Consider the following 25,365-nt stretch of genomic DNA (forward strand, 5'->3'; position numbering starts at 1 on the left):
TAACTTATTCAGTGTTTATACTATTACGATTATATACATACTGCTCAGAGTTGAGCCCTGAAACCCCACGACATTTCCTTTCTTGCACTAAAAGTCCTCATGAAGACTCTATATGGGTTCTCTTAATCAGTGAAAGCTTACTTCCTTTGGTGCTAAGACATCGTCTTGATTTCTTTTCTTTTTCCATTCTCCCGCTTGTGTTTCTTTATTGTCTCTTTCTTGGTCTCCATTAGTCAGCTGTCATGTCTCCTAGAATGAAACATTTTCTCTTCTCTGTTCAATAACTTCATCATCTAGTTCTACTTTCTGGGAGATTTTCTCAACTTTACCTTCCAACTGTTTATTGAGTATTTTATTTTAATCATTTACATTTTCACTAGCTCTTTGTTCTCTGTGGTTATCTTTTTACGAAGCATGACATTCTATTTGTTTTTCATAAATGTGGCACCATCTCTTACCTCTGAAAATATTGATATACTTTTAAAATCATCTCTCTCTCTTGTCTCCAATCCAGGTTCCTGTTCTGTTTGCTTGTTTGCTTTGGTTTATGTTGTTCATGTCACATATTTCCTTCAAATGACTAATGCTCATTGGATATTTGCTTACACTTTATACTTGAGCACTATAAATCTTAATGAAGACTCTATATGGACTTATATACAGTGTATATTAACTGGGTTTCATGTAATTTAGGGGGGCAGTAAAGGCAAATGTAAATTTAATCCCCATCTTTAATTGGATGTCTAGATTTACTAACTAGGAACTACCTTTGCATTGCCACTGTGACCCCATTTAACCATGTCCTATTTGTTTGAACCTTTCAAAAACTTGAATTACCAGAACCAGTAGTGACACACTTTTTGAATTCCATTCCCTTAAGTCTAGGGGTAACCAGATCTTTTTCCTCTTCAGGCTTGATCACATAAACTGGGATCTTTGTTTTAATGAAGGATAACTGAGGTGTGGAGATGTATGTTCTGATTGCTGGAATATCAGAGAGTTACTTTAGTTTCTTTCACTGTGAGAGACAACCAGGGTGCACAAATGTTTCAGAAGCTTCTGAATGTTGCTCCATCGCCTTCTGCCCGCCAGCCTCACTTTGCTATCTGTTCAGATATTCATATCTTTCATTTTCTATGCTCTGAAATTTACCAGAACAAGCAAGAACACAGACCTACTAGAGAATGAACTTGAGGATACGGGGAGGGGAAAGGGTAAGCTGGGACAAAGTGAGAGTGGCATGGACATATATACACTACCAAATGTAAAATAGCTAGTGGGAAGCAGCCGCATAGCACAGGGAGATCAGCTCCGTGCTTTGTGAACACCTAGAGGGGTGGGATAGGGAGGGTGGGAGGGAGATGCAAGAGGGAGGGGATATGGGGATATATGTATATGTATAACTGATTCACTTTGTTATAAAGCAGAAACTAACACACCATTGTAAAGCAATTATACTCCTATAAAGATGTTAAAAAAAAAAAAAGCAAGCAAGAAAACAAAGCCCATTAACTATTCTTCAGGAATTATTGTCTTCATAATATTTTCATTTTGGGGTTATTTTTAGCCCTCTTTTATACATTTTTTTATTAACTTCAAGAAAGTGGTTTTGGTTTCCTCACAGTCCTTCTTTATTTTGAGTTATTACCTGTTATTCTTGTCCTAGGAGACTTTGAATTTCATTTGGATGCTACTTTATCTGTCAGTTCCCCCATGGATTGATGTTTCTCATTCGCTAAGGGTGCCGCATCTCACGTTCTACTAGGGAGTGTCTACATGTTTCCTGAATTTTTCAGACACCCTCTTGCTGAATTTTCTGTCTGTTGCTCCCTTTCCACTATTCAACACTATTTTTAGGGGGTATCATTTTACTTCTCTTAGACAAGGCCTGATCTTTCTTAAGTTGATGTTTCTCAACTGCAGGATTCCCTCTGCACAGGTGGGGATGGCTGCGTATAGAGTTTAGAGATGCAGCCGGAGGTCTGCTGGAGTTGCCCAGCTCCCCGGTCAGTGTTGGTGGCTGGCAGGTTTTTACCTCTTGTTCATCCGTTGTATTGAGGTAGCATCATTTCTCGCCTTCACTGCCTTTGCCTGCAGCTCAGAACCAGGGTGGAACATAGACACGGGCTGTGTCTCAGGGCAGCCCCCTCTTCCGGTGCGTGTGCCACTTCTCAGAGCCAGGATCCAGGTGCTGCGTCTGTGTTGGGGGACGGTGGGTGTAAGTTTGCTTTCCTTTTCCCCCGCATACTCCCTTGTATGATTTGAATCCTTATTATGAGCTGGTTTTTTAATAGTTTTTTTTTTAAATCTAAGTCCTTCTGTCTTATAACTATGAAGATGCCCTCTAAGACCATTACACTGCTTCTCTGTGTGATGAAATTTTGTTGAATTTTATGGGCATTTTAAGGTAAACATTAGAGATGTAATTTCGAACTGGAAGTTTGACCTCTGCTTGTGATCAGTAATTCTGATAACAAGGTAAAGTGAGAATTAATGTGGGTTAATATGAATTAACTTTTTTTTTTTTTTTTTTTGCTTTTTCTCAGAGATGTAGGCAAGGTTCAATGGAAACCAAACCAGGTGAGAAGGGTTGAGGGTCAAGGAGAAAGGAAATAGGGCAAATTAGTTTTGGGATCATGGTGCTGTAAATTCTGAACAAGGGCATTGAAAAAAGTGGAGTCAAGTATGACTTTGAGGTTGAGAAGTTTGCGACAGGATTTTCTGAAGAATGAAGTGTTAACCAGCAGTAGGGGATGCAGAAAAGGAACCATTGGGGGCAGAAGAGGGGGTCTTTATTCTTCTTTCTTCTTCTTTTTGTTTTTTTTTAGTTTTTTATTGTTTGGTTTTTATTCAATTTTATTTTCCCTGAAATAATGCTCTTTTTTTAAAGGAACTAATGCACCATAATTCATGCTCTTTTTCCTTTTCCTTCACAGAAAAAACTGTAAAAGGTATATATGCATCCCGAGACAGGGATGAAGTTGTGCTTTTGATATAATGTGTTGCCTTTGAATATGGCAGATGATGACCCAAATGATTTAGCATAAACAGTAAACATTTGGTATTACCTGTAACAACACTAATGTATTATAATTTCCATGGGGAAGGAGGACGCTTTTTAGCTTCGAGCTATTATATAGATCACAAAGGAGTGTATTTTAAAGGCTGTGGGCTCTTTGAATGGATACGACTTTGGTCTCAAATATCAGTTTCCTTATTGCATTCCCTTTATCAGGTAAAGAATTTTTGTAATGTTGCTTTAGCATTTGTCATCCTCATTTTAAATATTTTTGGATATGCACATGATGGAAATATTCCAAGACTATAGACTATAGTGTACCTGGGTACCCCAGTGGGCCCGTCCCCCTCCAGGGCCTTCTTGCTTACCTTTGTGCACCTGTGTGTGCAGATCTACATGGCAGGAGAGGGAGTGAGCCAGGGTCCCTTGTCAACATCAGCTTCTCAGTTTCTGAAACGGTCATTGGTCTTCGTGTCGGCTGCCAATCTGGGGTCAGGGAGGACATTTCTGTTTCCTGGAAAATAATTTCATCCAAATATAAGTTTATTTGCTTTGATATGTGCAAAATAATGTCTTCTTATTGTTTTAATTTCCTCTATATTTGTAATGTCACCATTTTTATGTCACATTTTGTGATGTTTACTTTTTTTTTTGCCCTAGAGGAATGGCTGATTTGTCTACTTTTTTCATGAAATCACCTGTTTATTTGTTCTACAATGTTTTGTTTCCTAATTTTTTAATTTCTACTTTAGTCTTTCCTCCAAATTTCCTTTATAAATTTTTCTAGCTTTTTTAGTATGATGCTTAATTAATTAATTCCAATTTTTTCTTCTCTGTTACTGAAAATATTTAAATCCATGCACTTTCCTCTGACCGCTGTTCTCGATAATTTTCCACATGACTTCATTTTTGTTATTTTCCAGATATTTGGCAAAGTCATTTGATTTTTCTTTTTCAGAAAGAGCTTTTACTTTGACATTTCAAAGTTGTATGATGTTTTGTTTTTGGCTGGTTTTATTTCGTTCAACAGGAAATTTTCATATGTCCTGTTTCTTCTTGGTCTATTTTTGTTTGTTTTTGTTGAATACTTGTTTTTTGTTTTCTGCATGGCCCCCCGTTTCTTTTGACAATTTGGAGGGCTTTCAGATGGTCTTTAGCTTCTCCAGTTTCTTCTACAAATATAACTATGTATAATGCTTAATTTTATACTTCTTTATAGGGACTCTATTATCTCCTCAGAATAAACAATAGCAAAATTCGTATATTCTCAATTCCAGACATCACCCCTTCTCTTCTTTTTTAATGGGTTTTCTCCTTTCATCTTTTTACTCCTAGCATTTTTTTGGGGAAAGGCAATATGGCATCGCTGATCTCGGAGTGAGAACTGGACAACAGCCAGAGGCTTTGGTGGGACTTGGCTCCCAGACGTTTACCGGCATCTCCATGTGGGGCAGTGTACCTCTTATACAGGATACACTGTCTTCTAAATATGTAAAATAATAACAACCTTGAATTCTCTATGTTGTATTTTTTCTTAAGGAAAAACATGTTAACATTTCTGAAAGACTGAAAACTTTAAAGAATGTTATAAAATTGAGGCATGATCGTCTTGTAGCTACTGTTTATCAGCAGCTTATTAGCAGTTTGAAGCTTTCTTGCTAACAGTCTTATTTGCAACTTGTTTTTTTGTTATGATAGTGACTCAGTAGATTTTGACACATGACATAGTAAAATAATTTATACTTCTAATGTAGGAATTATTTTAAAATCTCACTTTGAGAAAATTAAAAACCATGGCAAATTTGCCTGTTCCTGCTTAAATATTCAAAATATTAAGTAGGGAATAGTTATACCAACATTCTCAATCTGTCAATTTTTTATAAATGACCTAGATTTTAGTATTTATATGAAGATTCTTTGTATAATTTTAAACATTAGAGATACCTACCACTAGAATAATTTGAACTGTTTAAATTGAAAAAACACTCTTCCTGACAATAGCTATCATGGAATTCATAGTACATTTAATATAATTTGAATCCACGTAAGTACAAACAAGTGCAGGGCATATTGCAGAGAATTATCCTATGAACCAGTGACCCTCAGGTTTACTCTCCTGATTCTGTGACCTCACCGATGACTTACTTGACCTTTACCCCTGACCTAAGGAGAAGGTGTGTTTGGTCAAACAATGCTGAGGACTGAGTGGTGCTACTGGTCTCCGTGGGATTTTGAAGTGGACCAGCATGTGTCATAAATAGTGACATATCAAGTGAAAAAGCATCCAATGGACAGTCTGAGTGACAGTTGAACAGGTGACAGGCAGAAGCCAGCGTTTGTTCTTTAGAAACAAGTCTTTGATGCATTAACTTCATCTCTTCCTGGAGTGAGTGAGTAGATGGAAGGTCTTTGCATGAGGAATGCATGTAAGGTAACGAGCCACTTTGTTGCCAGAAGTTCCTAGCATTGTCTTGGGCAAGAAGGCAAAATCTCAGCCATATGAAAATATAAATAGGTATCATTTTACTGCTTTGAAAGGACATTACTTAAAATGTGTGTGTTTGTGTTGTGTGTCTGTGTGTTTAGGTTTGAACCCGGGTAATGATTTTATTCTGGTCTTCAGAGAAGGAGTTAAAACAGCTTATTAATTTCTATTTAAGGAACAAAGCAACACGTCAGCATCGTATTCTTCTAAAACCGTGTCAAGTCGTTATGGGGGTTCGGCTCCCGGAAGTCCAGTTGTTGGGTTTGTTCTCGGGCTCAGGGGCTTCTCCTGACTCAGGGCTCATGCCCAGGAGGCAGTGAGACTGGCTCACAAACAGTCCAGAGACTCGGGAGCCAGTCGGGAAAGCAGCCCTGCACTTACCTGACAGCAGGACATGGGGTGAATTCGTGGGTAAACCTGCAGTGAAATGTGGATGGTGGCAGCAAAACATCAGGCATTTTGAAGACAAACAGGTTTAAAATACTGATGGGAAAGCAAATCCAACCAGGGCCATTGCATGGTTCTTTCTTGGCTCTTTCTGACCTACTTTGGCAGCTTACAAACTGCTGATAATACAAATAAAATTAGATGCCTGAAGTGAGGAGTGGAACCTCGGTAAAACCTTTTCAAATATTAAATTATTGGTTTGGCAAAGGCCTCTCAGAATGCTCCAAACATTTTATTTAATTTCCAGAATTTATTGATCTGTTATATCATTAAATAAAGAGAATAAAAGCTAGTCAGCATGCATTGTGATAAAAGCCACTTAAAGTTCATTTTTGTCAGACCTTCGACTGAAAAATGTCTTGCCTTTCTGATCGGTGCTGGAGCATAAAGCATACAGAAATGTTATGACCTCCTTTATGAGGTTGAGGTAGCTGAAATGCAAGCATGTGGAAACTGAAAAATAGATGTGAGCATTTACTAATAGCACATAGATGTGATTGACAGTGATTTTGATTTAGAAAGTGTTTGATTAGCATCACTGGGAGATTTATATCCATGAGCTCATCTTTTAGGTCGGTTAGAATGAACTCTGGTTTGGTCCTGAAGCTCTGGCTTCACTGCAGAGCTTCACTGTCATATGACACCCTTTTGTTCGCACATTGTCGCAAGGCTGTGCCCTCTTAGTGTGTCCGTCTGGATTATAACATGACGTCTTTGAAAATGAACCTTGAGGTGTCAGGTTGATCTCTTCTAGACCCTTATTTTCCCCAAAATTTTGATAAAAATTTTCTCTATTCACAGAGCAGCAGGTATTTAAGCTAATGAAATAGAGTTAGGGAAACCAGGACATGATTTGACTTCATGTGTCTTTAATGCTCTTTGAATCCCTAGCTCCACTGTGGTTCAGGAGCCCCACAGGGATGGATGCCAGTTCATAATAAAAACTATAGGACTGATAGATGTGAGTAGGGAGGTGATTCCTACTACCTCAAAGCAAATGCAAGGGTCTTAATCGCATAGCAGATGGGAGATGCCCCCCTCCGAAAGGACAGGGAAAAGCTCTTTATTTCACTCCATGTGAAATCTTGTCCTTGGTTAAAGACTATACTCCCGTGTAACCAAAAACTAGGCAGCAGTCACTGCACTAGGTGATGCGTAGACACCAGCCTCTTTCCGTCACTCCCTGCACCCACCTCAATCACCTCCTCGGAACTGTTCACCTATTCTGAAGTGTAGAGACACCAACTGGAAAGGGACAGGCGCAGGTGTGGTCCATGCAGTGCAGAGGCAGGAAGTGCCCTGGGGCCAGTGAACACTGAAAAGGGTAATTTAAAGAGCTATCCCATCTCTGTAAATGGTTTCGAATGTTTAATTTCGTACAAGCATCGTATCTTTAAACCAGCTGAGATGGGGAAAGTTGTTACAGGAAACCATGAAAACTTTTTCCAGCAGAACTTAAGGTAGAACTTTTTAAACACTAGACATTGTGTTAGGAGTTTTGTAAATTAACATGTACAGCAATTTTTAAAATGTAAACGTTAAATTGAGATATTTAAAGTTACCTAAAAATCCTCAGTGTAAGGCTTGATGAATTTTCATGTTAGCCCATCCATATAAGCATATAAGCAAGAAATAGACCATTGCCAGGACCCAGAAGTCCCCATCATGAACTCAGTAAGACCCTATCAAAACTAAAGCACTGTTCTGACATTTATCATCATATATTATAGTTTTGCCTGTTTGTAAACTTTATATAAATGGAGTCATGCAGACAGAGTATGCTCTTTGGTGAGTGGCTTCTTTTCGACAATACGGCGTTTGTGAGATGCATACATGTTGTTACATGTTGCACTAGTTCGCTTTGGTTAGTATTGACGGATATGCACTGTGGATGTTCTTGAGCATTTGCTGGTGAACACATGAAGGTATTAAGGTTGTATACATATTAAGGAACACAGTTATTCCTATAGAGCAGGTGCATTTTCAGCCTCTGTAGATACGGACAAACTGTCATGATATGATTCACATAGTGTAAAATTCACACTTTTAAGTGTAACAATTCAGTGGTTTGTAGTAATTCACAAAGTTGTGCAATTATTTCTACTAATTCCATATCATTTTTATCACTTTGAAAAGAAACTCTGTAGCAAACATCAGCCACTCCCTGTTGTCTGTCCTCCCCCAGCCTTTGGCAACCATTAATCTACTTTCTGCCTCTATGGATTTGCCTATTCTGGACATTTTATATAAATGGACTCACACAATATGTAGCCTTTTGTGTTTAGCTTCTTTCTCCTGGCATGTTTTCAGGGTGTATCTGTGTTGTAGCCTGTGTCACTACTTCACTTCGTTTTATGACTGAACAATACCCAATGGTAGGAATCTACCAAATTTTGTTTATCCATTCATCCATTGAAGGACATTTAGTTCTCTACATTTTTGCTATTATGAGTAATGCTTCTATGAACATTATTGTACACATTTTATCTAGATATAAATGTTCACATCTTTTGAGCGTATAACTACGAGTGGAATTACTGGGTCGTATAGCTAGCTAACTAAGCATAATATTTGAGGAACTGCCAAAGTGTTTTCCAAAGAAGCTGCACCATCTTATATTCCCAATCATAATATACAAGGGTTCTAATTTCTCCACATCTACACCAACACTTATTATGGTTCATTTTTTGGATTATAGCCATCCCAGTGGATGTGAAGTGGTACCTTATTATGGTTTTGATTTGTGTTTCCCTAATGATTAATGAGGCTGACAATTTTTTCTGTTTATCGTCTGTTTGTACATCTTCTTTGAAAAAACATATATTCACATCCTTTTACCATTTCAAAAATTGAGTTCCTTTTATTTTTCTTTTGAGTTGTACGAGTTGTTTACATTCTAGGATCGGCCCATTATTAGATATATGATTTATAAAAATTCTCTCCAATTGTACAGTTGTCTTTTTATTTTCTTGAGAGTGTCCTTGGAAATAAAAAAAAATAAATTTTGATTTTATACAATTTATCTTTTTTTATATTTTTTTCAGCTTTATTGTGGTATAATTGACAAAGCTGTAAGATATTTAAAATGTGCACGGTGATGACTTGATATCCATATACATTGTGAAAGGATTTCTGCCATCTACTTCATTAAAACATCCATCACCTCACATATTTATTATAGTTTGTTTGGTAAGAACATTTAAGTTCTATTTTGTTAGCAAATTTTAATTATATAATCGAACTGTGTTGTAGCTATAGATACTATGTTTTACATTAGATCCTTGAGCTTGTTCATTTACAGCTGAAAGTTTGTACCCTTTTACCAACCTCTCCCTATTTTTCCCTACTTCCAGACACTGGGAACCACTTTGTGAGTTTGCTTTCTTTTTTTCCCAAATATTTCACATGTAAGTGACACTGTGGAATATCTCTCTATCTGACTTATTTTACTCAGCATCATATGCCCCCGAGGTCCATCGATGTTGTTGCAAATGGCAGGATTTCCTTCTTTCTCATGGCTGGATAATATTCCATCGTGTATATGGAACATTATTATAATAATATTCCTATACCTATATATTTTTTCCAAATTTATCTTTTGTTGGACACTTAGGTGGTTTCCCTATCTTGGCTATTGTGAATAATGCTGTAATGCACAGATATCTCTTTGATATCGTGTTTTCATTTCATTTGGCTATATACCCAGAAGTGGAAATGCTGGCTCATATAGTAGTTCTGTTCTTAATTATTTGAGGAATCTCCATACTGCTTTCAGTGGCAGCTGTACCAGTTTACATTCCCGCCAACAGTGCACAAAGGTTCCCTTTTTTCCACATCCTCATCAGCACTTGCTGTCTCTTGTCTTTGTGATGACATCCATTCTAAAGGTGAGAGATGATATCTCATTGTGGTTTTGATTTGCATTTCCCTGATGATTAGTGATGTTGAGCATCATTTCATGTACCTATATGGCCACTTGTATGCCTTTTTTTGAAAAATTCAATTCCTCTGCCCATTTTAAAATCAGATTGTTTTTTGGCTATTGAGTTGTGTGAGTTCTTTATGTATTTTGCATATTAACCCCTTATCAGCTTTATGATTTGCAAATATTATCTCACATTCAGTAGATTGCCTTTTCATTTTGTTGACGGGTTTCCTTTGTCGTGCAGAAGCCTTTTAGTTTGGTGAAGTATTACTTGCTTATGTTTGCTTGTGTTGCCTTTGCTTTGTCATGAAATCCAAAAAATTATTGCCAAGACTGATGTCAAGGAACTTATTCATCATGTTTTATTCTAAAGGTTTCATAGTTTTAGGTCTTAAATTTAAGTCTTTAATCCATTTTGAGTTTTTTTTTTTAATGTGGTGTAAGATAGAGATGCAGTGTCATTCTTTTTGCTTATTATACAGTTTTGCATGTCTATATAGTTTTTACAACACACACCTTTTATTGAGGGGACTGTCCTTTCCTCCATTGTATATTTTTGGCTCCTTTGTCATAAATTAATTGACCATATATGGGTGGGTTTATTTCTGGGTTCTCTGTTCTTCCATTGGTCTATGTGTCTGTTCTTATGCCAATACAATAGTTTTTTTGATTACTATAGCTTTGTAAAATAGTTTAAAATCAGGAAGTGTGATGCCTCCAGCTTTGTTCTTCTTTCTCAAGATTGTTTTGGTTATTCAGGGTCTTCTGGGGTCCCCTACAAATTTTAGGATTTTTTTTCTATTTCTGTGAAAATGCCATTGGTATTTTGATAGGGATTGCATTGAATCTGTAGATTCCTTTGGGTATTATGGATATTTTAACAATATTAATTTTTCCAATCTATTAACATGGAATATTTTTCCATTTATTTGTGTCTTCTTCAATTTGTTTCATCAATATCTTATAGTTGTCATTGTATATCTTATACTATACAGATCTTTCACCTCCTTGGTTAAATTTATTCCTCAGTATTATATTTTTTTGATGCAACTGTAAATGCACTTGGTTTCTTTCTTTATCTTTTAATTTTTGAATTTTATTTATTTTTTTTTACAGCTGGTTCTTATTAGTTATCCATTTTATACACATCAGTGTATACATGTCAATCACAGTCTCCCAATTCATCCCACCACCACCACACCCTGCTCTTGGTTTCTTAATTTCTCTTTCTGTTAGTTTATTGTTATTGTATGGAAACATAACTGACTTTTGTATACTGATTTTGTATCCTGTAACTTTACTGAATTTGGTCACTCGTTCTAAAATTTTTTAGTGGAGTCTAGATAGACTCTATCTTATGCTATGCTTTTTGTGTTGTGTCTAGAAACTATTGCCTAATCCAAGGTTAGGAAGATATAGATATGTATGTTTTCTTCTAAGAGTTTTATAGTTTTGGCTTTTACATTTAGGTATTTGATTGATTGTGACTTTTATTTATAGGGTGAGGTGGGGATCTAATTTTTTGTCATGCAATCTTTATAGTGTTCCTTTATAAATCTTTCTATTTCTGTAAGTTTAATATTGAATAGCAATGTCTTCTCTTTCATTTTTGATTTTAGTAATTGGAATCTTCTCTCCTTTCTTATTGGTCAGCCTAGCCAAAGAATTGTAGATTTTGTTAACTTTGTTTTCAAAGAACCAACATTTCATTTTATTGATTTTTCCTATTGTTTTATTTTTCCTATTTTCTTTTATATTAATTTTTGTTGTAAGTTTATTTTATTTTTTCTTCAGATTGTTTTAGATTTAGTTTTCTGTAATTTTTCTAATTTCTTATGGGGAATGTTAGGTTATTGTTTTGAAATGATCTTTCTTTAATATATACATTACAGCTATATCTTTCCCTATATGCACTCCTTTGGATGGATCCCATAAATTTTTATACATTGTGCATTTGTTTTCGTCATCTCAAAGTATTTTAGAATTTTCCTTCAGTTCTTTCTTTGGCCTATTGTTTTTTTTGGGGGGAGCATGTTATTGAATTTTTACATATTTGCGGTCCTCCCGAATTTCCTTCTATTACTGATTTCTAATTTCATTCTATTGTAGTCAGAAAACATATATTCTGTGATTTCAGTTCTTTAAAATTTATTGATGTTTGTTTCATGAGGTCACAAATGTTCTATCTGGAAAACGTTCCATGAACATCAGAAAGGAACATACATCTGCTGTCGTGGGCAAAGCGTTCTGAAAATCTCTTAGTCCAGTTGGTTTAGAGTGTTGTTCAGGTCCTCTGTAACCTTCTTGATCTTCTGCCTGACTTTTCTATCCATTATTAACTGTGATGTATTGAATAATCCAACTGATATTGTTAAGTTGTCTATTTCTTCTTTACTTCTGTCAGTTTTTCCTCATGTATTAAGGGGCTCTGTTCTAAGGTGAAAACATGTTAATAGTTGTTATGTTTTCCTAAGGAATCGATGCCTTTACATTTTATAAACATTTTATAATATGTTTTTCTGTGTGTCTAGTATCAAGTTTTTTGCTACAATCTATTTTGTCTGATACTAGTATAGCCACTGCAACATGCTTTTGGATACTGTTTGCATAGCATATCATTTTAAAAAATTGTTGTAAAACACACACAGCATAAACTGTACTATCCTAACAATTCTTAGGAGTACAGTTCAGTATTAAATGCATATTACTAAGAAAAGGAAGCCAATCTGAAAAGGCTACATACTGTTATAATTTCAACTATATGATGATCTGTAAGAGGCAAAACTATGAAGACAGTAAAAGATCAGTGGCCGCCGGGGAAGAGGGAGGCGTGACCAGGTGGAGCACAGAGGACTTGAAGGCAGTGAAACAGTTCTGTGTGATGCTGTGGGTACCTGACATCATGAATTTCACAAAACCCATAGGATATTCAACACACAACCCTTAATGTGGAGTATGGACATTAACGTGGAGTTAATGAGAGTATCGATATTGATTTACCAGATTTAACAAATGTGCCATAGCAATGAAGATAATAACAGGGGCGATTCCAGGTGAGAGGAGAGGGTTATATGGGAACTTCCTGTGCTTTCTGTTCGGCATTCCCATAGACCTAAACTGCTCTAAAAATTAAGCCTATTAATTAAAAAAATAATTACCTCCTCTCTTCCTTTTTATCTAGTTCTTTTATCTTTGTATCTAAGTGTCAAAGAATGAAAACAATGGTGGACTTGTATGGGACATATAGAGGTGTTAGAACCAGTTCTGTGGTCAATTTGGGGCCAGCTGTGCCTTGTTGGGTTTAGTTTTAACATGTACAGAATGGAAAGTAGTGATTTAAAAAAAAATGCAGTGTGCATTTTTACCATTAAAAGAAAATATAATAAAGTACTGTATTGTTGATAAACCTTGAAAACATGCTAAGTGAAAGAAGCCAGATATTTTGTCATTCAGTTTACAGTGAATTATCCAGAACAGGCAAATCCACAGAAGCAGAAAGAGGATTAGTGGGTGCGGGGGGCTGGAGGGACAGGGAAGTGAGGAGTGACTAATACATGCGTGTTGACCTAAAACAAATAGAACAAATAGACTGCTGGTTATTTCCCCAGCAAGGGTGGGTTTCTCAGGATCATCAGGGAATTGCAATTTGGAGTCTGCCGCCCTGGCAATCCATTTGCAAGTTCCCCTGCAGAAATGGAGAGAACACTATTATAGAGCGGAAGGGAAGGGAAGGTGGACGGGTGTAGTAAACAAAGAGCTCACGACTTTCCATTGGCTGAATCCTCACCTGGAGAGAAGAGGAGTCTTTCTTCTTCGGTCAAGCTCTGCTGTTGTCACAGGGCGTGAGAGCTTCCCCTGCTGGTCTTCTGACTGTTTAATTAAGGCTTCTGTTGTTTTTTTGTATAGTTGCGGGTTTCCTTTTGGGACATTGAAAATGGTCTAGAACTGGATAGCAACGATGATCACATAGAATCGTAAATTCTCTTAAAACTCCACTAAATTTTGCACCTTAAAATGGCTAAAATGGTAAATTTTGTATTATACGTATTTTACTGCCATGAGAGATAAAAGAGAGGATAGAAAAATAAGGTTACTGAGTGAAATTTTTCCAGAAGTAGTGGTTCAAAACAGAGCCTGATATTATATATTGAGATCACAAAATTGTAGTATTCCAGTAAAGTTCCTGAAAAAGATGCACGCCAATATATTTCTTGTAAAATCTCTTAAATACACTGATACAGAAAATTCCTAAGAGTGATTGAACAGAAAAAATAATATTTTCTGTAGAGTAGCAAAAATCAGGCTGAAATAAACTTTTGCTCTATGAAATTTAGGGAAAAAAATGTTTGAGGGAATAATGTTTACAAGATTAAGAAGAAAAAGCAAAATGAAGTGGGGAACTTAAAATTTTACACAAAATTTTACTCAAAGCCAAGTTTTCTTGCATTGTTTGCTTGTCACCAGGTGCATGTGTCACTTTAAAAAAACTTATTGGGTTGGCCAAAAAGTTCGTCTGAGTTTTTCTTATGGAAAATCCTAACAAACTTTTTGGCCAACCCAATAAACTATTAATAAACATTGAATTACTAGATTTACATTTTTTTTTTTAATGAGAGATGCTCATAACCTCTGTAGCAGTCATGATTTCTCAGCAAGTCTTTCTTTACATTATTTTCCATTTAGGAAATAGGAATTTTCCTTTCTGGAGCGTTCTCAAGAATCTTTACAGACTTTATGATTTCATCTGTGTAAAAATGCATAGAAACACGTCAATGTTTCATGTGAAATGTGATGTTGAATAGCTTAAAAGTTTAAATGTGATCACATTTGAGTAGTTTACAAATTTCCATGATGAGTATATATTAATATTAAAATTAGAAATAGAACAAGACTTCTTTTCCTTTGAGTACATACAGTTTTGTATAATCCTCACTCTGCACTCGTGGAGCATAGCTGCACTCAAAGGATTAACACTAAAACGTCAATGGTAGATGTTGCTGAGGGCTGGGACCACGGATTTTTCTTTTTAGGTTCCTATTTTTCTGTATGTTCAATGACAAATATATATTATTGTTATCATAAAAATGATTTCTAAAACATCTGATACTGAATGATTTATGAGGTGTTTGGTTGGGGAATAATAGCCATGATGGCCATTTATTGAGCTGTAGCCATTGTTGCCAGATGACGGCTACGAAGCTCAGTGTCTTATGCATGTTCTTTAACATCCAGAGCAATCGTGGCCTCAGAGCCGAGTCTGTTCTACTGACACAGGGGCTGCTACTCATTCCTTGAGCCCATTTAATTGCGTTAGACGAACTGCAACGAACTTCTGATTGATAAGCCAGATTTAAGAAATGGGTGACGTTTGTCTGGAAAGTCGAATTTTCTGGACAGTGCTGCTGCTTCTCTTGGCAGAGAGGATGTGGATCTGGCTCTTGCTGGCACAGCCGGCATCCACGTTGGCTACTGTCCGCAGCAGGACGCCCTGGATGAGCTCCTTACCGGCTGGGAACACCTGCGTTATTACTGCAGCCTGCGTGGGATTCCAAAGCAGTGTATCCCCAAAGTAAGAGCCTCTGAGGGTGTCCAGAAAGAGGGACCCGCAGAAGAATGCTTGGCGACACCCCCAGTCCCAACAGAGCTCTCTCATCCTGTGATAAGGAACTGCAGTATCAAATAAATGTTCCTGAAACATATTTCCAGTATGATGATGCTGAAGGAAACACAGTCAAATACGTCTATGTCATATTTATGTTGTATATTTAGAATAGGTCCCTGCGCGGAGAGGAAGTGGTGGGTAGGAGGGAAAGCATACCGTCGTCTGCAATTTTATTTCCTACACAGTTTCCCCACGAAGCATCTTTTACGCTTACTGGGCTCTTAATTTGTATTCAGGAGCAAACATCATAGAGTAGGATGCCCAGGCGCGGCGGAGAAGGGCTCATAGCGCATGTGGACTTGGTGGGTGGCTGGAAAGGATGACTTCCGGCGGGTGGGCTGCCAGCGCGCGTGCCTGGCCTCCTTTGGCGGGATGCGGGGTGGCGGCCTCAGGAGGACGGAGGCCTGGGGTAGCCGCAGAGCCAGCCCCCGTCTGTGGGAGGTGGGGAGGGCAGATACCACCGAGAGAACCGGAGGCAGCTGCCCTTCTGTCTGGCTCCAGCCGCAGCCGGCGAGGCGGGGCTGACAGCCTTGACTGACAGCTCGGTCCAGTTGGGTGGCCTCGGACTGGCAGGTGCACAGGAGAGGTTTTACCTTCACCACCTCACTGCGGGGAGTGTGCGGGGCTGCTTGCACGTCTGGATTCTGAACTTGGAGCAGAAGTAAGGGGCGTATGGGACGCATTTTCAGTGAGCTTCTGCAGGACATGAGCGTCGTGGGGTCCCCAGGAGACAAAGCCACAGCCGTGTCCTTCACCAGCCCGTGAAAATACATTCTGGCTGCTGCTCTGCAGTGCCTCAGCCTTCCTTTCTTATTTTTGCTCTGTGACTCTAAGTGAAACCAGAATGAGATCTCTCCACGTCCCCGGAGGGGTCCTGGTCCATTCACCACCTCCCACCTCAATAGAGCCAAGACAGGTGTCCACCCACAGGACCCTGCTCACTGCAGTTAAGCAGCTCTTGACATCTGGGGCTACGCGCTGGCTCTGTCTTTAATGGGTGTTTGTCTCCATCAGCTCTCCTAGCTGGTTTCTGACTAAAGAGGTGGATGCTTGGCAGACGCTCTAAGCTGCCCCTCCACTGTCCCGGGGGCAGCGTGCCCTTTGAAAGTGTTCTTGTTAATACAGTAAGACTTGCTGCTTGCTGTCATCCAGGGCAATTGCATGTGATCCTCAGCTGTCTAACGGCTTAACGGTCGCCAGTTAGGAACTGGCTTCACTTCTTTCAGGAAACCGCAACTGATTTTGCAGACAGGGTTATTGCTTGCTCAGAGGCTTCTAGGACATCAGCACATGCGTTTCCAGAGGAGTTAGCTCCCTTGATGGCAAATTTCCCTCTCCTGTAGATTTTGGAAATATTTTAAATATAGAACAGGCATATCTGTTCCACCGGGCTTATCACTGGGTGACGAGAGGGATTATTATAAAATAACAGAAAACAGTAGCTTGTTTATGCTGGGTCAGGCACTGTTCTGTCTTACAGCAGCCATAGGAGGTGGGTAAGATGCTTAGGCCGCATTTCAGAAGTGGTGGGAGTCCCATGCCAAGTCCCTGTCTGGAATGTGGGAGTTTGTTTTGAGGGCAGATGACCTGGCTCCAGTGTGGTGTTCTTGGCATACTCAGGTGGCTAGTTGGGTGAGGAGATGCTTCCAGCGTGTTGAATGGCTCCATCTGGTTTTCTGCACCCCTTTGGTGGCTGAAGAAGTGGAAACCACATGAGATTATGTGTGGGCTCCTTTGACTGGCCCTGGGTTTCAGGACTCCCAGATCTGGCAGGACGCTCTCCCAGCCTGTGTGCTGTCACCTGAGTCCTCTTCCCCAGGTGCCACCTGTCCCCAATGCCACACAGCACCCACAGTTGTCTCCTCTGTGATTCTGGAGACAGAGCCCCTCTTGCTGTGGGGAAGGTCCTTCGGGATGGCCCTCCTCCAAGCGTCCCTGCTCAGAGCTCACCCAGGGGCCTCACTCACATCTGGCTCCAGCTGACTGGTCTCTCCTACATATCACTCACTCACTTACCCGACCCTCCAGAAGTTCAGTTTAGGTGAGAAAAGGATGCTGTCTTCATTCAGCTTGAACTTAGGCTTGGCAGGTTGGCGTAATCATTCTAATTTTTTTCCGCACTGTCCACACTACATAGTGTTGGACGGTGTCCACGTATGAGCCTGAATTCAATTAACCTGATTAAACAAACCTTATATCAAGTTATAACAAAGTGATTATAACAACATGGTCTGGATTGCTAGAGAAGCATGTAAGATAATTTCAGGGTGAGAGTCATACCAAAAGCATCCCATTGGCAGTGGGATGAGGGCTGGAATTTCTGTAGTTTTGTTTTCCCTGGAAGAGACGAGGTACAGCCCTTAGCCATCTCGCCTTTGTCAATACCTACAAATACCTATCAGGGAAACTCCTGCTGCATCTCACTACTTATCTTCTCTACAGATATTACTTTTCTCCCAAAGTTTTCTTCTATTCACGATTTTGTTAGAAGGAGCTAGAAATTATTACAGGAGAGATGGGGGCCAGGAGGAAAGAGTCAGAGTCAGAAGAAAGGTGTTTCTGCCTTAAATCCTTAAATTCTTACTAACACTTCATTTTGATCTTTAATCTCATGGAGAATTTCAGTGTGGCCAACACGTGTGCTAGTGGAAAAATTTTGGCTTTGGGATCAAGTGGATGAACGTGGGAATATCTGGGCAATTTATTTTGATTCCAGTGATATTTATAAACGTCCCGTCATGTCTAATCATCTCAAAGATGATTAGAGATTGGGGCTATAGAAATGAATAATCCCGAACTCTTGCCTTAAGTGCAGTACAATTTCTAGAATTTATGGCAAAAAAGCGCCTAATAGCATAGAGAGAGTCCATTAACTATTGACAGTTTGGCGTTTAGATAGTATTTTCCAACCACATTTGCTAAGGCATTACGTTTGCCATTATTTTGACAAGAATCCTGACTGCAGGAAAGACTGCAACAAAACACTTCTTATTAGACCATTTTCAGATATTTTTCTGAAAACGTGACATTCAGAAAGCAGATCAAACCAATATCTGTTCCTGTATATTCTGGATTCCTTCGCGTGGTTAACCAGTCCGGAATTTGCAGGCTGTAACACTTAACCTTTTGTGAAATTGGAAAAACGTGACACATGTTTCCTGGTTTCATAAAAATAATCAATAATAGTTTGGCAGGTTTATTCCAAAGTTCGCTTATTCTGAAGTGCATTTTCTATAGCAACAGGCTGTACTTTTATGATTTTTCTGTTTATCAGTTTTTATTTATGTATTACTAGCCTTTGAATTAGGAGGATGGAAGTGAAATAACATTTCTTTCTAATACTTACACATATTTCCACTCTTTTCTGGTACAATTTTTATGGATCTAAAATTAACCTAAAATGTCATTTTCCCAGTGTGTCACTCTTGCTGCCCCACAGCTGACTCTGACCTGGAAGGTGGCACTGCCTTCCAGAAAGGTGAGCCCCCCAACTGGCTCTGACCTGGAAGGTGGCACTGCCTTCCAGAAGGTAAACCTCCCAGCTGGCTCTGACCTTCCTGGGTTCATCCTTTTTCAGTGAACAGAGCCTCCTCTTCCAGGAAGCCTCTCTGGCTGCCTTCCTTCCTCTTCCATGTGAATGTCCACCTGTGGACTGGTCTTATTCTCTGGAAGACCCTGTCCAAGGGAAACGTGACCACAGTCTACACCTCTCTGATTCTCTCAATGCCAGCCGTCACCTCTCTTCATTCCTCTCACAGCAGTGCCTTTCATACATTTTTTTATTTGCTTGTCTTGAATCACTTGTTTTGTTTGAACAACTTTTTATTTATTTCAATCCATTTTATTTACTTGATGTTAATTGAAATTATTGAACTGAATGGAGCCGTGGTAAGGATAGTACCTATAAACCAATCTGGGAGACCGACGCTATTTCCGAGAAGAACAAACTACTGACCCCAAGATGATGTTCTTTAGCAGATATCAGGGGACTTAAGACCATCTTCAGGAATCGCTGGGGCCTTGAAATCTGCACTTCCTTGACTTATACTTTTTGACAGCTAGGCCAGTCCTTGAGACTCTTAATTCTTTCAGGGTCATTTTGAGGCTGCACCAATAAAGTGATAGAGCAGTTTATGTTGGGAGTTTTTCATTGGGTGGCATAAATATTATCGTAATCTTTTTAGAAGTCCTTAGTATTTCATCGTTGTAATTATCACTATTATTATTACTATCCCAACTTTTATGCATTTATCCCAAAAAAGTGTGTACATTGGTTTAAAGTTCTGCTGTACTGGATCGTTTAGGATGCGTACCCGTTAGCCCACCGCCAGAGTCCTGTGGAGTTTTTCCCACTTCTCTTATATTTGAATTAAGATACAATCTTGACCAATTTGGTTACATGATGATATTGAGAAAACCGAATCTTTGTTAATACTTCTAGTGTCACAAGAGTTAAATAAAACAGTTTACAGCATTTTAAAATCACGCATAGATGGAAACAAGGAAGTTTCTTCATCTCAGCTCCCAGAGGAGCCAGCCCAGCCCGGAAGCAGACAGAACTGAGTGCAGAGCAGCTAAGGTGGGGCTGGGGGGCATGCTTTTTTCTTCTAAGGAGAGAGAATGAAAGGATCTGGGACTCCAAGGGCGTATGAAGAAGTGGTGAGCCGCTCGACCAAGGAGGAAGAGGAGTGGTGGCCGTGCCCGATGTACGGGGGCCGTGGCGTCCCTGGGGCCGAGGGGCTCTGTTTGGTGATGGACAGTCACCATCCTCTGGTTTTGCTACGAGGATGCCCAGTGGTTGCAAATAAGCAGGACCCTGACTCTTCTTTGTAAACTGAACTGGGTGTGCAGTGTCCTGAGAGGGCTCTTTCTTTCCTGGGGGGTATTGAAGGCTCCCCCTTGCTCCTCTGCCACCTGAAGCCCCCTCTCTCGGGGTTTCATCCCCACTCAGATCCTCCTTTGTCGTTGTTTGCCTCACCTGTGTCTGCTCACCTCAGTGTGGAGGTGTGTCTGGCCCACCCCAGCCACCACATTTCTCTCCCGGGGTGCTCCCTGAGCACCAGCCCTGAGCTCAGGGTTCTGGCCGTCGCTTCCGTGACTCACAGGTGCAGAAAACCCAGTTTCAACCAGGAGAGCCCTGTCTGTTCATTCTCAGCATCCCTGTGTCCTGGAGGGGGTGTTTCAGGAGCTGGGCTGAGTGTGGGAAGGTGGGCAGGGGAGGGGCCAGAGGGAGCAGGGTTCCAGGCCCAGAGCCACGTGTCACGGGGTGGCGGGTCCCTCAGAGAATGGGGGTGCCTTCAAAGAGAGCCCCTCTCCTTCAGGTGGCCGGGGATCTCGCGAGGCTCCTCCACTTGGAAGCCCACGTGGACAAACCTGTGTCCACCTACAGCGGGGGGACCAAGAGGAAGCTGTCCACAGCCCTGGCCCTGCTGGGGAAGCCCGACCTTCTCTTACTGGCGAGTAGCTGATGTATCGGGGACATGCCCGTGTCTGCAAATAAGACGCTTTGACCTACCAGAGTTCCTCCGGGGAGGACGTTCAAAACTGGCAACATTGGCATTTTACAGAACCAAAACAGACTCTTTGACTCCCTTTTATTTATCCAATTGAAGATTTGATACAATTTTAACGTTAAAGACAATATTTTAAAAGAATACCAGAATTCACTTGTAATCTGAAAACCGATGCACACTTTTCCTCTGGTCTGTTGCTTTAAGTCTTTTCCTACCTGCAGATATGATGATCGGAGCTGTAGGGACTCTGTCCATGGGCAATCCTGAGGGTGGGGGTCAGGGTGCCGAATGGATCTGAGGGGGGAGGGGAGGGCGTCTGGCGGGAGAGCAGAGCACGGGCAGTGGCCTTGGGAACAGAAATTAATCCAGTTTGGCTGGATGCAAACATGAATTGGAGGTGGTCAAGTGTCAAGAAATAGAGCCAGTTGTTTTGCATTTCAAAAGAGCGAAAAGTAGTATCATTCAAATAGTAAATCGAAGTCATCATTTGTGAGCCATGGACTGGATTCCAATCATTAGAGAGCTCCCCAGGGCTTTGCATTGTAGAAGGTATGAGGAACATGGAAAAGTATGGGAAACAAGATACATTCTTTCTTTTCCTGCTCTTGTTCATTAACTGGAAACAGCATTTCAGGGCAGAGAGTTAAAGGGGATTCAGAAGACCTGTGATGGAAAAATGACCCCATGGTTCGTGGACTGTCTTCCGCAACCTGAGCTGAAGTTTCCTCTCACTTGCACCAAGCTTGCTTTTTTGCAAGGTCCGAAATCAAGGACTACTGTGTAATTGCATCTTCTGAAATCAGGTAATGAAAACCTAACACTTGCATGATTTTGCAGTTTGCAAACGCGTTTTCCTTACCAAAGAAAGCCGGCTTGCACTGAAGAGTTCCCGACAGGGCCATTCCTTACCTTCAGCAGAACTGCCCGCTCAGCCTCACCCCCACGTCTCCTGGGTCGGGATGGGGCCTCCCTCCTGGAGCGGGTCCCTGGCTCACCGCAGCCAGTCAGCTTCTCCTGTCCTGCAGCCCTGCTCTCGGCACCCTTGTTCACCCAGGCCTGGGCGTGGCGACCAGGGTGGGGACTCACACGTTGTGTGGACATTTTCTCCTCGTGTGAAATGGTCCTGATGACAGTGTCTGTCCATCAGAGTCCTTGAAGGCAGCCCATGAAATCCTCCTCATTGAGCTTTAGTGACGGTGGTGACAGTGAGTGTTCAGAGCATCTGGTGGCGGACATGCATTGAAGGGCCCTTAGCGTCCTCCCCTGAGACCGGACAAGCATCTCCCCGACGACACCCGTGTGGGAACGATGCATCCAACTCTTTCAGGGAACAATGCCTGGTCACACCTTCCGTCCACTTGGTTTATAACTAACTGTACACTGTATCACGCGATTTGCAGAAAAGACCCATGTTTGCTGGTGTCTGCTTTCCTGCTCAGTGCCATTTTGTGTCCACTTTCCTCTGTTTCTTTCTTTGGGGCAGTGGATGACCCTCAGCTCTTAAGAAAAATGTGTCCAGTACTTCCTGACTACAAAAGCACAGAAACGCATCATGCAGCCTAGAAGCATCTCTCTCAAAAGTGGTTCGGATAAGTCGTGCTTCAGTGTTTATTGAAGGAGAAAGCTTCGAGTTTCAAGAAATGTCAATTTACTTGACAACGTGAAATCAACAAAGCCTTTTTCTGCTCTCCTACGTCTTTCTCGGGTAGATCCTTCTGGAATTTTATAGAGGTTGGGGTGCATCCAGGCCGGCCTAACTCCCCAGATCCCTAGGGGGGCTCGGCTGACATGAGGGGCCCTGGCCTCTGCTGGGTGTGGAGCGTGGCCTGGAGCTGAGGCAGGCATTCCCTCCGGGCTGGGCCTGCTGCCCTCGCAGGCCTGGAGGGCAGCAGGGTTCTCCCTGCGCCCCTCAACCTGTGTTTTCTGTCCTTCAGGACGAACCTAGCTCGGAGATGGATCCCTGCTCGAAGCGGCACCTGTGGGAGGTGGTGACGAATGAGGCACAGGAGGGCTGTGCCGTGATCCAGAGCTCCCACAGGTGAGCACGGCCCCTCAAAGCCGGGGGGCACCCAGGCCAGATGCAGTGCTCCCCACACGACCCGCTGTCCCCATACCACCCTGCCACGGAGATGTCACTGCTCACCCCCTGACATAGGTCATGACACTGACCAGAGAGAGACCGAGGGACACAGCAAAGGCCGCTCCACCAGCGGGTGGCTGAGCTGGACTCTGAAGCCAGCGGTCCCTCATCTACTACACCCTGTGTGTCCGTAGCTGCTGGACAGCTGGGCGCCTTCCTCGGGCCCTCCTGCGATCACATTTCTGCCCCTTTATATCAGCACTAGACTAACCTGAATTGAAAACGCAATACATTTCTGAATTGGGTCTCATATTTTCATCCTCACAGAATTAGTCCTGCAGTGAGATTTCAAAACCGTCGGGTTGTTTTTAGCCGTACACGGCACTGTTCCAGGCCACATAGCAATGCAATTCTTAGGTTTCTTAAGCCCCCGATGGAGAGTGAGTGCTGTGAGTTGGCTCATAAACATTCTTTATTTTATTTTATTTTTAATTAATTTTTATTGGAGTATAGTTGATTTACAAGGTTGTGTTAGCTTCCGCGTACAGCAAAGTGAATCAGTTATACATATAGATATATCCACTGATTTTTAGATTGTTTTCCCATATAGGCCATTACAGAGTACTGAGTAGAGTTCCCTGTGCTCTATAGTTATCTATTTTGTATACAGTGTGTATATATGTACTAAAGCGGAGATCAGGCTTTAGAGTTTACACGTGCTTTCTTCCTACTTGTGAGTCAAATGTGCGAGGAGCTAAGTGTCAAGAACTGAGGGTCTGGGATTCTTCCTTACTTGCAAGCTTACAGATTTGGCGCTCGGGGTTCTTGGATGCTTCCAGGAGACAGGTAACTCGTGGGTCAGAGACAAAAGGCCGATTATTCACAGCGAGAACAACCTCTGGTGTCAGCAAAGTCACTTGGTTCCCTAAGCCCGAGTCACCCAGGGATGCTGCAGGCACGGAGGGGGGCCTGTTGGACAGGAGATACACACCAACCTGGGGACCCTCCTCTCTATAGCAGCTGGCAAGCTGGCCTGCCCTGTGTCTGGCCCTCATTCTGCGAGGTTGCTTTTGCAGCCACAGCTGTGGCCAACGGCCAGGTGGAGACCAGCCGGGACCTTGCAGGCTGAGGGTTCCTAGCAAGACCTGTGGGGGAGGAGGGACCCCCAGATGTTCCGATAAGTCTGAGCTGGCGTGAGCAGCCTGCTCCTTGTTGCTAGACGTGAAATGCAAAGCCGGTCCATCATTCGAAATGGGAGGTCCCTGAGGGGGTCTCAGAGGCTTTGCTGATGGCTCCAGCAGTGTCAGTTTACATGAAAATAACACTGGTGCTGTCAATCCACGAGCACAATCCCATTGCAGGAAATCCCAGAACCAGATTCCGTGGTGAGTGCCGGTGGCCACCCTTCAGGTCCAGGCAAAGTCGACCCACTGTGAAGGAACCATGCCATTCACACCACTGCTTCCTTTTTTTTTTTTTTTTTAACTTAAACTCATTCACTGATGGTTTGCCCGTTGCCAGACATTCCTGAATTTTTTACTGTCAGACTAACCACTAACCATTTTTTTTTAAGTTTCTTTGAGGTATAATTGACATACCATGTAATTTCCCCACTTTAAGTGCACCTTTCTGTGAGGTTTTAGTCAGACTGCGGACCTGTGCCTGGGTCACCACCACCCAGTTCAGGACATTCCCATCACCTCGGAGTGTCTAGTGCCTGTTGTCAGTTAACCCCCATCCGCCGTTACAGAGACTCTTTGTCTCTATAAATGTGCCTTTCCTGCATACTTCATCTGCATGGAATCACGTGACCTATAGTTGTCTGTATGTGACTGTCACTTGTCATGTGTCTGAGCGTCACCATGTGGCACTGAGCAGTGGGCTTGAGTCCACTGGACAGCAGGGCAGCATTTGTCGTCCACTCACCCATCGTGGCCCTTTGGATCATTCCCAGATCGGCTGTTCAGTACGATGTGCTGTGAACAGTCTCATACATGTCTTTGGACACACGTTTCTGTTTCTGTTTGGGGTCTCTTGCTGGGTTGTGTGGTAGGTTGTGTTTAGCACTTGAAGAGGTTGCAGAGCTGTTCTCCAAAGTGTCTTTATCATTTATTATCCCTGGAAACAGTGATGAAGTTGTTAGTGTTTCCACACCCCTGTCAGCACTATCTTCCTGACTGTAGCCATCCTGGTGACGTGTGGTTTTAATTGACATTTTCCTAATGAACATGTCA

At 41.4% G+C, this 25,365-nt stretch overlaps 1 protein-coding gene across 1 annotated transcript in view; it reads left to right on the forward strand.

Annotated features, from left to right (window-relative positions):
* Nucleotides 1-25,365, forward strand: part of ABCA13 (ATP binding cassette subfamily A member 13) — a 268,906-nt gene that overhangs the window by 210,921 nt on the left and 32,620 nt on the right. The window contains 3 exon segments of the mRNA XM_024764386.1: nt 15,295-15,445; nt 20,860-20,994; nt 22,986-23,089. Coding sequence (XP_024620154.1) covers nt 15,295-15,445; nt 20,860-20,994; nt 22,986-23,089 — 390 coding nt within the window.

Source organism: Neophocaena asiaeorientalis, unplaced genomic scaffold, assembly GCF_003031525.2.
Source record: "Neophocaena asiaeorientalis asiaeorientalis breed wild unplaced genomic scaffold, Neophocaena_asiaeorientalis_V1.1 scaffold191, whole genome shotgun sequence".
Taxonomy (NCBI): Eukaryota; Metazoa; Chordata; class Mammalia; order Artiodactyla; family Phocoenidae; genus Neophocaena; species Neophocaena asiaeorientalis.